Source organism: Mauremys mutica, chromosome 13, assembly GCF_020497125.1.
Source record: "Mauremys mutica isolate MM-2020 ecotype Southern chromosome 13, ASM2049712v1, whole genome shotgun sequence".
In the NCBI taxonomy this organism is placed as follows: domain Eukaryota; kingdom Metazoa; phylum Chordata; order Testudines; family Geoemydidae; genus Mauremys; species Mauremys mutica.
This window is the reverse complement of record NC_059084.1, coordinates 27,369,512-27,386,189: the sequence shown is the minus strand read 5'-3', so window position 1 is coordinate 27,386,189 and position 16,678 is coordinate 27,369,512. Positions and strand designations below refer to the sequence as shown.

General features: G+C 45.7%; 1 protein-coding gene across 4 annotated transcripts; it reads left to right on the top strand.

The window, feature by feature from the left end:
* The first annotated feature begins 682 nt into the window (after positions 1-682).
* On the top strand, positions 683-10,513 carry LOC123348689 (perilipin-3-like). Of its 4 annotated transcripts, none has more exons than XM_044986294.1 (8): positions 683-791; positions 1,879-1,959; positions 2,441-2,636; positions 6,119-6,201; positions 6,598-6,829; positions 7,354-7,544; positions 7,787-7,912; positions 8,004-10,513. In XM_044986294.1, exons 2-8 carry the CDS (start codon positions 1,894-1,896, stop codon positions 8,367-8,369), a joined length of 1,260 nt encoding a protein of 419 aa, XP_044842229.1. In that variant the 5' UTR covers positions 683-791; positions 1,879-1,893; the 3' UTR covers positions 8,370-10,513. The 4 variants fall into 4 exon arrangements, with proteins under 4 accessions (XP_044842229.1, XP_044842228.1, XP_044842230.1 ...); XM_044986293.1 differs by having other exon boundaries at positions 8,001-10,513; XM_044986295.1 differs by lacking the exon at positions 1,879-1,959 and having other exon boundaries at positions 699-791; positions 8,001-10,513.
* The last annotated feature ends 6,165 nt before the right edge of the window (positions 10,514-16,678 follow it).

Below are 16,678 nucleotides of genomic sequence, written 5' to 3'. Positions count from 1 at the left end.
GACCAGGTCACTTACAATATTCATACCATTATTACATATAGGTATTCATAGAAGCTTCTCCTCCCTCATACTCACACCACAGGAAAGCTGGGAATCTACCCCTGCTAAATGGGACAGTTTTTATTTCCAGCTCTGGAAAGTCCTGAGAGGTTGGATCTTACAATCATGAAGTTAATATGCACAAGAAAGCTAGTCTGGGTAATGTCTTAAAGGTTTTGGGGAAAAAAATGTGTTCTCTTCATCTGAGTACAGTTAATCAGTACAATATCAGCACGACCTTAGAGGCAAGTCAATACCAACAAAATTTAAAACATGTTCTAAGAAAAAACTGGGAAAAGTGGCATTCTACAAGAGGGAGAGGGGGGAGTGCAAAAGTTTTATTAGCAATCATGAGGAGCAAGCTCCTTAACTCAGCCAGGGCTTTGCTACTTGTAACATTGCCACCCAAAAGCAATTACCATAAACATGTTAGGTGAGCCCTCTGTGTATTTTTAAAATCCATTGGCTCAGTCGAATCCAAGAACTAGAAGAATCATCTTGAATTGCATGAATTAAATGAACAATTGCAACTCAATTGAAGTCTGTATCTCTCTCTTTCTCTCCCAATTGCTTGTCCTTATTCTATTCCTCATTGGTCAAGGCAGTCTGGTTCATTCTCATTGCAGCCCCAATCTGTCAGTCCCTTGATTCCCCTCCCATGATGACATCACTTGCCCATACATAAAGGCAGAAGATGGTGTGGCTTCTATAATGCTGAATCTGTTGGGTAGAGACAACTTTTAATCTATTAGGTAAGAGGTTTTCTTTTGCTCTTTAAATCTGAGGCAAAGTTGTTTAGAAGTGGTATGGAAGTTAGTTTTTATTCTAAACTGGTTGCTTTACTGTAAGAGGTATGTTCTTATTGCTGCTCAAATAGTTATTTAATTATTAAAGTAAATAGTGGCAAAGGCTACTAGTTGAAGGCCTTAAGAAGGGTAGCTTTCACCTCCTTAAATTCCCCTTGTTTGGCTTGTATTTTTCAGATCCCTTGTATTGAGATACTGCACAGTTCAGGAAAACCCTGTCTAATCTCACTTGCATTAGGAGTCCTAATCTAATAAACACTAAATAACCCACTAAAACTTTCAGATAAGAAGGAAACCCTCCTATATCACTTGAGGTGTGAAGGTGGCTTCAGGCAATGATTCATTGATGTAGCAAGACAGACTAAACTTCTGCCTCAAATTCTAGGAACTCTAACTGGTGGTGAGGGAAGAGCTGTTGACCTTTGCACAATGGTTCTTATCAAGCTTGGATTCTAGTGCCCTCATAACTCTTAGTGAGAGTGTCCTGTGAATGTTATTTACTAGCCTAAACCCTGTAAGTGGCTAGGGCTCCGCCTGAGAGTTTCTTACTCCGAGTGCCATAGATCTGCTCATTAGGGCTACTAATGATCACATGATAAACAAGCTACCTCCTTTTTATATCAGTAGAGATCTTAACCCTGAAACTAGGGAGGGGAAGTCAAACTACTCTCAATCACATAACTGCTAACAGGGGGACACATAACTGAGAGTAGGGTGGGGAAGTCAAGACTGCTGAAGGTTCTATGGCTGATTGGTTCCTCCAGCAGCTGATCTTGAGCACTTCTGGAATATATTGATTGCCTAGTAATGTGACTTGCATTACTGTAAGATAGCCAGACTCTTGGGTAGGTGCACTTGTATTTAATCTAAATGGATGAACTTTACTTGAAGGTCAGGCTTTTGTGCCCTCCACTGAGCCCTGACAAACTGAAGAGGAGAGCAGATTGTCTTCATACTGGGCTTCATTTTCACAGCCATGCACCAATGCTGTCTAGGGAAGGGACAAAGCTCTGACTTTCTCTCTCCTCTTTAGTGGCCTGACTAGAAAATGTCTGAAAACAAAAGCCAAACTCCTGTTGCTGACACCCCAGAGAGCAGGGAACATGGACAGCAGGTTGGTAGCCCATGTTTTATGCCACCCTGCAGCTATCTGGCCACTAACGGATACTAGACAAATCTGCAGTAGCACCCTTCAGGCTCTATAAGCACAGACTCTCCAAGGGTCTAGGGCCTTGTAAAACTTGCCTAGTCATGAATAATGTTGCCAAACCTGGGAGAGGTAACTGGTGATGGAAATCATTACTGTACTTCCATAAAGCACGTGTGGTCTAATGCTAGCTGAATTTCTGAGAAATTCAAATCCCTCAGCTGTAAACAAGGATATTCCCTTACTAACTAGTTAAATGCATCAAATACAAAAGCCATAATTGGCTGGAGAGTCACTTAACCTTCCAGTCTATAAAGGACTGGGAATTTCTCATTCTTTGACTAATGTGTTAAGTGTGTGTGTGTGTGTGGTTTCCCACCCCCACAGTCAAACCTCCCTTCATTCCACAGCAGATCTCTTCTTGATGTGACTTCTCTATCTTTGCCAGAATGTGGTGAGCAGGGTGGCCAACATGCCTTTGGTCAGCTCTGCCTGTGATCTGGTTTCCATGGCCTACACTTCCACTAAAGAGTGCCATCCCCACATCAGAGCTCTGTGTGATGTGGCAGCTAAAGGAGTGAAGACTATGACTGAAGCTACAATCGGCTGTGCACAGCCAGTTCTGACTAAACTTAAACCTCAGAGTGAGTAAGCCATGGCATAAAGATGTATTGGGGGGAGGGGGTGTCTCCAAGTGATCACACAGGCTTCAGTTGTGTAAAATCCCACATAAGAACCTCATGCTGGCTCATCTCCTAAGTGGAAGCCACTCCCCTCCATCTAGCTGAGTGACTCCTGGCAAGTCAGAGTTTGAGTCTTTCAGCATCTGAACAATGCCTCTCTAATGGAGACTTACCATTACTGAGCTTCACTGCTGTGTCTACCTATACATGCAATTCCTTGAATGTGTGGAGGAACGTGTGCAATACACAGTTCTCTTTGAATGTGTGATTGGAAGGGGCCATGTGCACAACTAAACTCTCACGGCCATGGGTGACCTGTCCCCACTATACAAAAGCTTGACCCTTCTTGGCAAGAGCAAGTTTGTACTTGCTAAAAGAATCCGCTCCTACCCCATTCAGAGAGTAACTCTGACCTCCAACCCAGATCACTGCTGAAAAGTAACTGCCAAACAGCTGTGCAACGAGTGTCAGTAATAAAGGTAGGTGATGTCTGATCACACAAGTAACCCTTAAGATGTTTGGTGACAAAAGCCTTCACTTTGCAGGGACAATGTCTCATGCACAGCATAAAGTGGGAGGAACATAGCCAAAATGGCTAATGAACATGAATTACAGGCACTGCCAAGATTGGCTTTAGCTGGCTTCAACCTCATGTGGAGACAGTGTCTCCCAATGTGTGAATCAACCTGGAGTTTTTCTACTAACTATTCCTTGGTTAATGGGTTACAGGCAAGGGCTACCTTACCACTCAAACAACTCTTGCCACTGTGACCATAGACTTAAATGCAGTGCAATTTGAAACATGCTTGAACTTGGTTTTAGTATAAACTGCCCAAAGAAACATCACTGGATGACTTAAACCATTCACAAAGGCTAAGGAATTCTACTGTGGGAAATCCTTCAGATAACCCATGGAGGAGGGGGAAATCAGCAGGGTTTGAACCTTCAGCCCACACTCCTGCCACACATGCTAGAGGAGTAATTGTTCTGCACTGGGAACTCTACTGGAGGGGGATGTGGCACACTTTACCAGGGAGCTACTCGACTATTGTCCAGACAATACTAATGATGGGATTTGGCCTCCTGGACTCTAGAGGGGAGTGTCCTCTAGTGGTTGGAGGACATAGTGTAACAGATGTGGATAGGAATGGGGTCTGCCATGTTAGACATCTCTTTTCTAGAGATCAAGTATTTTCCTCCCCAGAAAGTTACAATAGACTTGATTTCATCACACTTGTCTTGATTAAAGTTGTCTTTTTTAAGACAAAAAAAGTTCTGTGTTTTAGGGAGGCTGGGTTTTTGACAAAAGGATAATCTTTATGCAGAATGCACACTCTTCACAATCCCCTGCAATCAATACCCTGATTCCCCTCTCCCCACCCCATAAACAGTTTGACCCTGCCCTACTACATTCTACTCCCACCACTGGCTTGGTGCAGCCTCTCCATTACTTTCATTGTAAAATGGTAATGGTAACGACTGCCTCCTAAGGCTGCAGTTAGGGCTGCCAACTTTCTGATTACAGAAAACCAAATGAATACCCCTTCCCTGAAGGCCCCCCTTGTTCTCCTTCAACCTAGCTCACTTGCCCCAAGCTGGGGCAAGGGGCTGGGGTGTAGAAAGGGGTGATGGCTCCAGCTGGGGGTGTGGGCTCTGGGATGGGGCCTGGGGTGAGGGTTTGGGGTGCAGGAAGGGGGCTCAGGGCAGGGGGTTGGGGTGCAGGAAGGGGCATGGGCTCCAGCTGGGGGTATGGGTTCTAGGGTGGGGCCAGGGATGAGGGGTTTGGGGTGCAGGAGGATGCTCCAGGCTAGGGGGTGGGGCTGAGGGGTTTAGAATACAGGAGGGGGTTGCAGGCTCTGGGAGGGAGTAAGGGTACAGGAGGGGGCTCAAGGCTGGGGTAGGGAGTTTGGGGTGCAGGCTCTGGGTGGCATTTAATTCAAGTGGCTCCCCAAAGTGGCTAGCATGTTCCTCTGCCTAGGGGCTGCAGGAATGGTTGGGCAGCTCCATGGTCTGTCTGCCCCAGCAGGTCCTGGCTCCGCAGCTCCCATTGGCTGCAGTTCCTAGCCAATGTCAGCTGCAGAGCCAGTGATAGGGCAGGGGCAGCATGCTGTGCCTAGGGGTCTGAGGGACATGCCAGCCACTACCAAGAGCCAGGGCAGGCAGAGAGCCTGCCTTAGCCCTGCTGTGCTCCCAGCTGGACTCTAACCACCTGGTCAGTGGTGCTGACCAGGGCTGCCAGGATATTTCCCATAATATCCTTGAGACCAATCTGTACAGGTAGCTATGTATCCAATTAGATGTCAGTCAGAAGCTTCCATCATGGACGGTGGCCACCCTGTATCTTATTCTTGTTAGGAAAGTGAAGTGAGAATCTATGCTGAGAACCACTACTTAGCCCTAGAGTCAAATCTAGGGTTATTGGGTGAGAAGCTCTGGGCTCCCCAGCACGGCTAGATATCTAGCCTTTGAAAATTGCACATGGACTCTGAGGAGCTGTGGCTGCTGCCCCAACAGACCAGATGCAGCATCTCTAATAAAGAAAGTATTGGCAGAACTGGTGGGATTTTTAAATCCCCATTTTATCTCTCATTTAATACAGTGCTCTGAGTGATCCACTTTTTTATTAATATTAATTTCCTTGCCTTCGAATGGTAAGCTCAAGGACTTTTATAAATACATGCAGACACACACAATAATATTAAGCCATCTGCAAGGTTTTCCCCCTGCTGTTGGTTTTCAGACACCACTGGTGTTAAAGCCTAAAGATGGAACAGCTGGGTTCCCTGCATATCCCCACATGCCAGAGGAAGGTGGGAGGCATCCATTCCTCTAGAACCCTCCTACACTTTCTATATTAAACCAGAAACTGTGTAAGCAAACTGTCTTAAGGGATTAAGGTTGGGTAAATTCCCTTCTGCTTTTGACAGATAAGGAAATGTACTACACAATAATCTCCCTCATGGTACAATGCAAAATGTCAATTAAAACCTCATAACACTTGCTAATAGTCAGCATTAACAAGTGCCGTGTCTGGGGAAAGAATGAGGTCACAACAGAGGTCTTGCTTTATGCTCTGAGTCTCTTGTCTGGAGATGTTTCCACTGAGTAATTACATGTGGTATTGGCACTGGGTTATAGTAAAAGGCTCCCATAACATGCAAGGAGATGCCAAGTTAAGGTTTTTTCCTGGGATAGGTTAATGACCCTATAAATGAAGCTTGTCCTTCAGTGAGACACTCTCTACTCAGAAACACTGCCCACAATATGCTATAAGCAAACACTATATTAACACTTGAGAAAACGCCTTTGTGCCTTGGCATATGACAAGGATATTGCAGAACCAAAAAATTAAAGAGCAGAAAGGACCATCAGCTACTAGAGTTCATTTTTTTTTTTAAAACCAAAGATTTGGGAAACTTACTTCTTAGTGTCAACTTTTACAGTTGCAGCAGCAAATGAATTTGCCTGCAAAGGACTGGATAAGCTGGAGGAGAAACTGCCAATCCTTCAACAGCCGACTGATAAGGTAACTCCATCTTTGAGGCCCTAGATGGAAGGGAGGGCCATGGTCTGATAAATACTTCTATCTAGCGTCTAGCTAAATGCTGTCAGTCCCTTGAGTTTCCAGGCTGGGTATAGTGGGAACTGACCACTTCCTCACTTCCGTAGCTAGCTAAACCTTGTGCCAAAGCTTCCAAACTTGGATGCCTAAAGTGAGACCACTAACTAGAATAGACTGACTCTCCAGCGAGGCTGTGCACTTCTGACCCCTGCTGTGGCCTTCTGACCAGTTTAGTGGTGTCGGTGCCACTGACATGGTGTCCTCTCTGCAAGCCTCCCTTGAGGGGTCATGTCTGCTTCTATCCTTGAAACAGTCATGAATGTGAAGTAGCATGAAGTGATGACCTTTGACCTTTTCTAGGTTCTTTTGGATGCCAAAGAGTTGGTGACAGGTACCAGGGATGCCATGAACAGCAGAGTGACAGAGGTGCTGGACAAGACCATGGAGGCAGCAAAATCAGCAGTAACCAGCAGCATGAGCACAGTCATGGGCTCTAGACTGGGGCTTGGGGCTGTGAGCAGAGCAGAAGCTGTGCGGGGGAAATCAGCAGACATGGTGGATCACTCCCTCCCCATCACAGATGATGAACTAGGTTGGGGAAATAATTGGATAACACCTAGTACACCATAGCAGTTGGCCTTCAAGACTTATGCTTTGGTTTGGGCACTCCCCTTGCACAAGTTTTCTCTGTGCTAATGATCTAGGTCTCAATCCTATTACTCTGACTAAAGGGCTGTTAAAACATTACTTAGATACATGCACCCAGAGGAATGATTCCCATAGACTCTGCTGTGGAAACAAATGTAGATAATGGTCCTCAATAATGGTAACTGTAATTCCTTGAATCTCCAGTCTCTTCTGGGCAACCTACATGACTCTGGAAATGGAATGTAGTAAGGCGGGGGAGGCTCCCAAGCAAGTGGCAAATGCCAGTTAGATGGGGAACACCTACCTTCCAGGGAGCTGATAGAGAGGAACATGAAGGTGAAGATACTGGTGATGTATTCCTAAGGGAAAAGGCAGATATTAATGAGGGCTCTGAAATAGCCATGGTCTTGCTGACTGAAGCATCTGCACTGGCAGGATGCCTAAATTGTGTATCCTTCTCTTCCTTAGCTAAATTATCAGCCTCTGTGAAGGGGTTTGAGGTGGCTTCTGTGGAACAGCAGCAGAAGTACTTTGTGCATCTGGGGTCTCTGTCCACTGAACTCCGCCAGTGTGCCTACCTGCAGTCCATGGGCAAAGTGAGACTGCTTCATCAGAGCATGCAGGAGAACCTCTCTCAGATCCAGCACATCATAGACCTGGTAGGTGGTCCTTAGTCTGTGCTAGTAGCTCTTTGGGACAACCCTTCCCCAAAGGGCAAACCACAAAACCTTCCTCTAAAGTATTCTGGCTTAACCTACATGACTGCAGTCATCTCTGAGATCCATGGGAGACTTGTCTGACACTTCTGTCCGGCAGACTGTCTGTACTGATAACCCTTTGCTTCATAGGCTGGTCCTCCTACAGTAAAGCTTGAAAAAACCTTGTTCTTGTCCCACTTTAGATTCAGAATGTTAAGCAGAGTGTAGGTAAGAAACTACACCAGGATCAGCAGAAGCTGCACCAGTTGTGGCTGGAGTGGACTAAGAAGGAGCTTGCAGTAATTGACAAAGGATCTGCACAGCCAGAGGTACTTGGATACTAACTCATGTTGGCAGTGGTGCCCTATCCTGCCCATTAATATATTCTCAAACACACACTGACTTGCTTTATCCCAGCAGGTGGATGCCCTGGTTCTGGTCATGTCTTGGAGAATCACTCAGCAGCTGCAGACCATGTGCCTGAACCTAGTCATTATCATCCAAGGCCTTCCTACCAGCGTTCAGGACAAGATGCAGCAGGCTCATCACAATCTGCATGAGGTCCATGCTGTCTTCTCCAAGGCCAGTTCCTTCCAGGGCCTGTCTACCAGTATCCTGACCTGCAGCAAGCAGAAGCTGCTCAAGGCCCAGGAATATGTGGATGAACTGTTGGAATATGTGGTGCATAATGCTCATCTTTCCTGGCTAGTGGGACCCTTTACCTCCTGTGGCAGAACCTCTGTAGAATTGCAGCACCAGGAAGATCATAGGATGGAGACAGATTAGAGAATCCTGCTAGCATCTTTGCCAAATACAAGCATTACTTTTCTAGTCATAAGGCAGCTGATGGGGAGGGGGGAGAGAATAACCTGCTGTCATAGAGAATTGCAGCTCTCCTCCCAGAAGAGGCTGAAAGTCCACATATCCAAGCCTGCTATAGAATCCTAGTGCTAGCATAATGTTGCAGGAAATAAACTGAAGTGGTATTGATGAGCTGTATGGGCTCTGAACTACATTTCCCCACCCATGCTTGGATAACACCATGGGTTAGATAATACCCCTTAAGCTGGAACATCCCTCAGTGTTAGGTTTGAGACCTTAAGGTGGTTCTCTATGCAAATGGTACATATCAAACATGCAGTTCTCATCTATCAGTCATGTATTGTATTGCTATTCACTTAATCAAAGCTGCATGCAAAGGAATAGATTACTAGGAGAGCTAACCTAGAAAATGCTTTAAGCACCACTGACTAGATCATTTCAAAGCCTAGTACAAATTTCCTGGACATGGAGGGTGTAAACCTTGAATTGGTAGGCCATAAATATAGAACTACCAGATACCTGTTGTGCAGCTGTCTAGAGCAAAACTTTCTAGAGGATTTCTTTCCATTGCAGCAGGTGTTTGGGTAGACCCTAAGCTGCTGATAACCACTCTCTCCTCTACTCTAAGCAATTAACTGCTTGTATTGCAACACTTCTATGCATTTAACTCTAACAAAGAAGCAAAGCTGGTGCTGTGTGGTTGTCCAAAATGTAAAACCTGCCTTTATGTGAAAGATGTGACTAAGATCTCTACTGAAAACCCTTTTATTTTTGAGACTAAACATGCTTTGATATGTGAGTGGTCGCCATCTCTCACTAACTGTTCCCCTAACCCTATCTTAAACTGGGAGCAGGAGCCCTGCTCCTTTGTTAAACCTTCCTTGCTTGTTACTCAGGCTGGGTGAACAGGGGGAGGAGAGTCTAAAATGTGAAACAGTGCAGCCTATATCTAATGCTCACCATGCAGCTGGCAGGAGGAGGGGAATGACTTCTGTCCTTCCTAAATCAGAATTAACTACCTGTGCTTAAGGCTGGGCACTAGCAACTCCTGCCTCCTATTCCTACCTCCTAAAATATGTGCATGTAGCAGCAGAAGTGCAACTTGTATCCTTACATGGCTTTATAGGTGCAGGAAGAAACAACTCTCCAAGCTTTCCTCTCCAGGGAAGTGCACTGTGCGTCTTTTGAACACAGGGTGGAGTGTCCTAGTGGGCAGTGAATGGTAAGTGTCAACCCCAAGGTTGATAAGCAGAGGTGTTGCTTCTGCACATTTGATAACACAGTACAGCTAGAGCAGTATCTACTAGGGGAGTGACTGAGCTAGACCTTGCTGCTACCACTCCACAGCTGCATTTTCTAGGCTAGGTTCCCCCTTTCACCTCTTCAAGTCAACTGCAGTAAAAGAAGATTGTTTGCTCTTGCCAAGGTGCACAGCAAGAGCCAACATAGTTCTGACACCACTACCCCATGGAACTCCCTCTTACCCCTAGTTTTACACTCCAGTAAGCTGAGAAATCAGTATCTTTGCAGGGGAAAGTAACATCTTTCCTAGCTGAGGAACATATAAAAGAGTGAAGCTTTCTTGTACATGCACAGCTTCTTGCCTGCTACCTAAGCAACACCAGCTGTTGGAATTCAGGTGTCCTCTCATGGCAAAGAACTAAAGTATCAATTGGGACCGAACTGGGTGGGGTCATCACTATTGTAACACATGACATAAGGTTTAACCAGGTTGGGGTGGGGGGAAGAAGAGAAGCTAGCTCAGTGCAGATTGGAGAAGTAACCTAACCATTAGGAATGGAACAGCATCTCTTTATGAGTGACTAAGTAACTACCTCTGAATACAACAGCAAAAGCCTACCATTGGCATTGCAGGAAGGCTAAGCATCCTTGGGTTGGGCATTTCCTAACTTGAAGATTGGACTTTACAATCTTAAGTCCTTTAGTGCACTACTTTGTTTGTTGAAGTTTAGCTAGAGTCTGAGTAGCTAGAGTTCTCTGAAAGTCCTATGCAAGGATGGAGCAATACTGCAGGGTAGCAGTATGTGATGCATCCACTGTAAAAGGAAGAAAATGAAAAAGCTTAATACAGGAAGGGCCATTGAAAACTCTCACAGGGAAAAGAGAGCAACTGGAATGTACCTAGTGGCACCTAGGAGTTTAAGACAGCAATGGTCCCACTGTACTAGGCATGGACATGGGCCATCCTTGCCCTGAGGAGTTTAGTCTAATCAGAGGGACATACACTTTTAGTTAAGCTCTGAAAAACCAATTGTCTAGCAACTGAATGAAGTTTTCAAACCTGGAGTGACTAAAACCAGAAGCTATATTGTGGAGATGGAGTTTGTGTAGGCTTAGAGAGAGGGTCTAAAAGACAGAAAAGGTCTTTTCCATATCAAACTATACATAGTAAGAGCAAGAGAGAATGAGGGGCAAGGACTAGGTCATCACAGAGAAGGATGATGTGAAAGTCAAACAAAACCTCTAGGAAGTTGATAAGACCTACTCTTCCAGAAGCTTGCTCAGAGAAAATAGTTGCAAGATGGGATGCAGCTATCAATATGAATAATGGCTCAACAAAGGCACAGCTATATATAATTAGCCTCTTCCCTGAGACAGCTGAGAGAATGGGGATATTTCTGTGAAATAAAACTTATTTAAATACAAAGCAAATGCCCTTGAAGGCATGCTTGATCTTCATAATGAAAATACTACTATTGTCGCCCCTAAAAAGCTGATGGTTATCGAGTTATCACCCTAGAATATGACACGTGCTATTTCCCTATCCTTACTGCAGAAAGTAATTTCCTTAGTTTATATGCTATTCTGCATGAAACCTACAGTGAGAGAGAACAGTGTTACAGTTGAAAAGTCAAGCTCTCAAGTTAGAAAATGCTAGACGAAAGGTGGTTTTGTGCATATTTATCTTGGGCAAAATTTTTCTGGCAAATAGTAAATTAATCAAAAATGTATTTTTCAGGACACCAAAACTAATCATGAACTTGAATTGAGTTGTGTGAATTGTTTCATCAGGAAAAAAGAACAACCTTGATTTCCCCCTCCCCCCCCCAAAAAAAGGTTGAAACAGTTTGTTTCAAAAAATGTCAAAATGAACCATTTTGGCATTTCATTTTGACAAACAATTTTTTTCTTCTGTTTTTTTGTTTTGGTTTGAAACTGAATTTTCTTCCAGGTTTTTCGGTTGTCACTGAACTGAAAAAAAAAATAAATTATTTGCTTAGCCATAATTGTGATACGGTCTCTAGTTATATGGTCACATTGCACTGTTTTCAACAGGACTCCTGCCTCATTTGATGCACAGGAAGGACTGTGCTTGGGAAATGAGGCAGCTTTTCCCCATATTTTCTTTGTATCCTCATTCACTTCCTGCCCAGATTTTATTGGCTGCATTGGAGGAGAACCAAAAGAGGGTCACTGGAAAATCTCACATGAGTGACTAGAGTTTCTCATTCTCCTCGCTATGTAGTCCAGTCTGCCATGCTAGCGCATAGTCTGCATTATTAAGATCAGGAACCAGTACAGGAAAAAAAAAAGGGAGCAAGTGTAACCAACAGACCCCCGTCGCAGGGCGGGCTGGATGAAATCTGGGACCTCTGGAGCTTACTGCATGAGCTAAAAGCCATATGACTCATAGCTAAGGCTGTAGAAAACTCTCTCGCGCTCTCTCTTTCTCTTCACCCCCCCGCATCTTGGTGGAAGACATGGATCAAGTGACTGATGATGTGGTTCTGCCACTGCTCCTTCCTGCAGGACAAATGTGTCTGTGCTGCAGTACATGACCTGCAAGAATCTTGGTTGAATGGCCTCAAACCTTTCTCACAAGCCAAAGGTGAGAGACTGGGACAGTGACTGATCCACTGATGCTATATGACAGAGAAACGCAAGAGGTTGCTGGTGTTGTGACTGTATATCTATGACTGGACTGCTGCTTTTGGGCCAGGAGGATCAGCACAGTGTGGTGAGATCACATTGTCTTGGAAACTTGGGATGACGAGCTGTGGCTGCAGAGCTTCAGAATGAGGAAGCAGATGTTCCTGGAGCTCTGAGAGAAGTTGGCTTCTACCCTACATTGGCAAAACACTTGGTTGTGGAGACCCATACTGGTGTAGAAGTGGATGGCTATTGCTCTCCGGAAGCTGGCAATGCTGGACAGCTATGTTTCGATCACAAACCACGGTTGGTCCCATTGTGGTGCTGGTTTGCAAAACTAACAGTCCCATCTACCCATGGGTGGTCGCCATCACAAAAGTTCTGGAAATTATTGCTGGGTTCCAGAAAATGGGATTTCCAAATGGTGTGGGGTCCTCAGTGGCACCCACATCCCATATTTTGCCCCCTGCAAGTAGCGAGTGAGCACATCAGTCAGAAATGGTATTATTCACTTGTTCTTGAAGGCCTAGTGGATCTCAAAGTCAGGTTCGTAATCACTAACATTGGACACGCAGGGAAGGTTCATGACACCAGCGTGCTAAGGACATTGAGACTGTACCCTGGCTAATGAAACCCTACCCTGACAACAACAACAACCTGGCAGAATGGGAATTCAGCTACAAACTAAGCAGCTGCAGGATAGTAGTGCAGTGTGCCTTTGGGTGGCTGAAGGCTTGCTGGCAAAACCTATACACCTGGTTGGATGCCATTGGGGCCAAGGCAGTCTGCTTTACTGTGGCACGCATGCTTCATAACATTTGTTAGACTAAAGGCAAGTAGTTTAGGACAAAATTGGACACTGGAGAAGACTGGCTTCCAAAGCATTTATAGACAGCTGGATCCAGTTAACATTCATACTGGTTGCTGGATCAAAGCAGGCCAGGGAAATCCAGGATGCAATTTGTGCTGACATCTTGGAAAAGTGAGTGGGCAGAGGGTGAACTCAGCCTGGTCTGAAACAAAGCACCACACCCCATGCAGCTGTTGTAAAAACAATCACACGAACAACACCTTGCATGGCCTATTCCCACTCACCCTCCCACTGATGGTCATTAGCCAGTCATTTAGGTAATGGCTCGGTACAGATAATTGTGGCAGTGCACCTCTATGGGTACAACACCTTTTGGCTTATGATTGTTCTGCGGAGGGCATCTGCCAAGTTAAATTGCTCTTTCATTTTGTGTTAATGCTCACAACTGTTAGCCGCACCACTGTTTGGGGGGATTGCTCAATGCCTGAGAACCTTGAGAATAGATGGTGAGGGGGTGTGGCTGTTAACTGTGAGTAATCCCAGGTACAAAGTGGTGCTAATTTTTGAGGGGTGGAGGAAGGTGGCATTTTAGCGCTGTTCAGGGTGTGATAGCAGGTATTTCACTTTGTTTTCCTGTTCTCTGTTTTGTAAAACCCATGGGGAAGTTCACCCAGCCCATCTTTCTTTCCCCAAGTCACAAAGTTACCAGTTACTTCCATGCACAGTGTACTTTCCTCATGTCTCTAGTTTCCCTGTATTCACATGCACTTGGACTGGGGATTGGGAGGTGGTTCTGGGAAGGACAGAGAGGACTTTACAGGTCTCTGCCCCAGACAGTTACATGACTCAAGGCACCGATGGGAGGGTGCCACAGCCAAAGGGTGGACAAAAAATGTAGGTGTTCACCACAGCCCCAATGAAGGGTCCATACATCAATAAAGGAAACAAACTATTGTTTATTGAAACTAGTACATGTAGCGTAACACTTAACACATTTAAAAAAGAACTGAGAATTAAAACAGAACCAATCAGATGCCCTGAAGAACATTACAACATCACTGCCTGTAACCCGTCTCCTTGGCCTTCATCTCCCCTTCCCCCTCAGGAGGGAAGAACGGCTTCCCCAGACAAGGGGGGAATGGCTGTGGAGAACATTCCAGGGGGACAATTGGGGGCCTCTCCTGTATGGAGTTTGGGGGCTGGACACATGCTTACCTTCAGGCCCAGTCTTGGGCTCATCAATCTCCTGCATGGTTATAGGGCTCCCCCCGGGAGGGGTTTTGGGTGCCAGTGTAGCGTGTTGTGTTGCACTGCGGCCTCCCCGCATCATGGGGGCTGGCGTCCTCCATCTCAGCAGCTTGGTGGGCTGCAGATGTAGAAGGAGGGGGAGTCAGAGGAGGAGGTGCCAGCTCTCATAAACTGGCAGTGGCTATGGTGGCAGGCAGGACCTAAATCTGTTTCCCCACCATTTGTATCATGGACTGCAAAAGGGCATGCACCTGGTGCCTTTGGTAGAGCTCCTGTTCCCTGAACTTTGCGTCCAGCTCCAGGAACCGGAGCATTAATTCCCCCTGCCTCTGGACAAAACCTTCTTCCCTCTCCATAGCCCATGGCTCCTGCTCAGTGGCATGTTCCTCCCTTTTCCTCAAAAAGTCAAACTGCTCTTGGCTCTTGTAGATGCCAATGAGCAGCTCTGCCAGGGTCCTGCCCCTACTGCCCATGGGGTGCTGCTCCTGGCTTTGGGCAGAATGGGTGCAGTCTCCTCAGCCAAAGGTCCTGCCAGTTCAGTCACAGGCACACCATTATACTTTATTTTTCCTTGGAAAGCAGGGAAGAACCCCGCCCCCCCGCACACACACAACAGAACTTTGCTTTGGAAGGCCACCAATATAGATGCGTTTCAGCATTTCTGGAACACGATTGTTTCATTACCTTGTTTCTTCAAACGACTTTTGCACCCCCCAGGAAAGGAGCAACTGCTGGAAATGGTCCGTGGCATGAACTAATGGTTTTAAAATATTTAATGTCTTAAAGCTTCTGATTGGGCTGGTGGGCTGTGGGGTGCATTTATTTCAGGGGCAATGTTAAGTGTTCTCAATTTCTCCTTTACAGGTGGCCATCTGGTGGAGAACATTGCAGTTTTGAAAGCACCAGACTGAAAAAGGGAATTGGCTTTCCAGTCTGGTGGTGGAGATCTGGCAATCTGTGCTGTAGGGATGTCTGTGCCACTTGTCACCCCTTTACATATCACTGAATGCAGAGTTTGGTGAGCCATGAAGGTGGACCAAGCCCATTTACACTGCCATTGAACCTTAAGAACCAGCTGGAGTTTCTGCTGCATCAGACATTTGCTGACATATGCTTACGGGACCGGGAGGCAATTCCAGTGGAAACAGATGCTATTCAAAGTTGCAGGTGGAGCCTGAATGGAAGGGGAGAAGGAAACCACTTCAAATGCCCACACGTCCCCAAACCAGCCCTTGCAGCATCAGGAAATCTGGAATACGGAAAAAAAGAGTCACATCACAATTTATTGTGTTCCAGGGACTTTCAGATCAAGACCACAAACCACTCGCCTCCCCACTGCAAAGGGAACCACATTGTGTTTGTGCAGCCAGAGCAGATCCCTGATCTATCCCCATTTCTCCCAGCTTCTGCAGCATGGATCTGAGTGGGCAGGCACTGGACAGCAGGGCATGGGAATGCCTGAAAACATTTTTACTGTGACAGAGGACTGCTGTGACAATGGACCACTCGTGCGTAAAGTTAAGCAAGTGTGTATTTGTGGGATCAGGTCCAGAAAGGGATACCACTAATATAAATATCACAGTACCATCCTCATGGGTGGGTCTCTGCCCCTGCTCAGAGCCCTGGAGGCCAGCTTTCATGAAGCTGCTTGCAAGAGTAGGGCCTAAGAGTCGTATAACCAAAGGAAATGATTGTCTATGTTTTTCCAGCTCATTTTCTCTGTGTATTTGACAGCATATAGTGAGTTTCACCGTTTCCTCCCCTTATAAGTCGTGATCCTGCAATCAGATCTGCATGGGCATCAATTCTTACATTTATTTATTTTCCCAGACTCTGTGACCCACCTATAATAATCATTTCTATTGTTATATGATTGCAAAGGATAATTTGTCCCTGGTCAATCATTATGACTCTATGACTAATTACACTCTAAAATAAACAAAAACAACAGCTCTTCCTCCCCCCTTCCAGGTCATATTTATTATCCCAGGAAATTCAAATGGAAGGCTGCCTACCACTGATTTGTTAATATGTCAACTCCAGTAACTGTAGCTTCAGGCGTGTCCTAACTAGCAGTAGGCAGGATTAAACTGGCTGCTTGTAGGGGATGTTTATACTACAGCTGGGAGGGGTGATTCCCGGCTCTGGCAGCTGTACATGTGCTAGCTCTGCTTAAGCAACAGTGTGGCTGCAGCAGCTCAGGCTGGCCACCCAAGTACATACCCAGGGGGTCAAGCAGCATTGTACTCCGGCAGCTAGCCTGAGCTGCCATGGCCACAGTGCTATTTTAGCATACTAGCTCAAGCAGAGCTAATGTGTGGAC

Excerpts from the sequence above, each read along its gene's own strand:
- LOC123348689 (XM_044986293.1), top strand. The coding sequence starts at position 1,894 with ATGTCTGAAAACAAAAGCCAAACTCCTGTTGCTGACACCCCAGAGAGC. Across the intron at positions 1,960-2,440 it reads GCAGGGAACATGGACAGCAG|AATGTGGTGAGCAGGGTGGC; the intron begins GTTGGTAGCCCA and ends TATCTTTGCCAG. Across the intron at positions 6,830-7,353 it reads CATCACAGATGATGAACTAG|CTAAATTATCAGCCTCTGTG; the intron begins GTTGGGGAAATA and ends TCTCTTCCTTAG.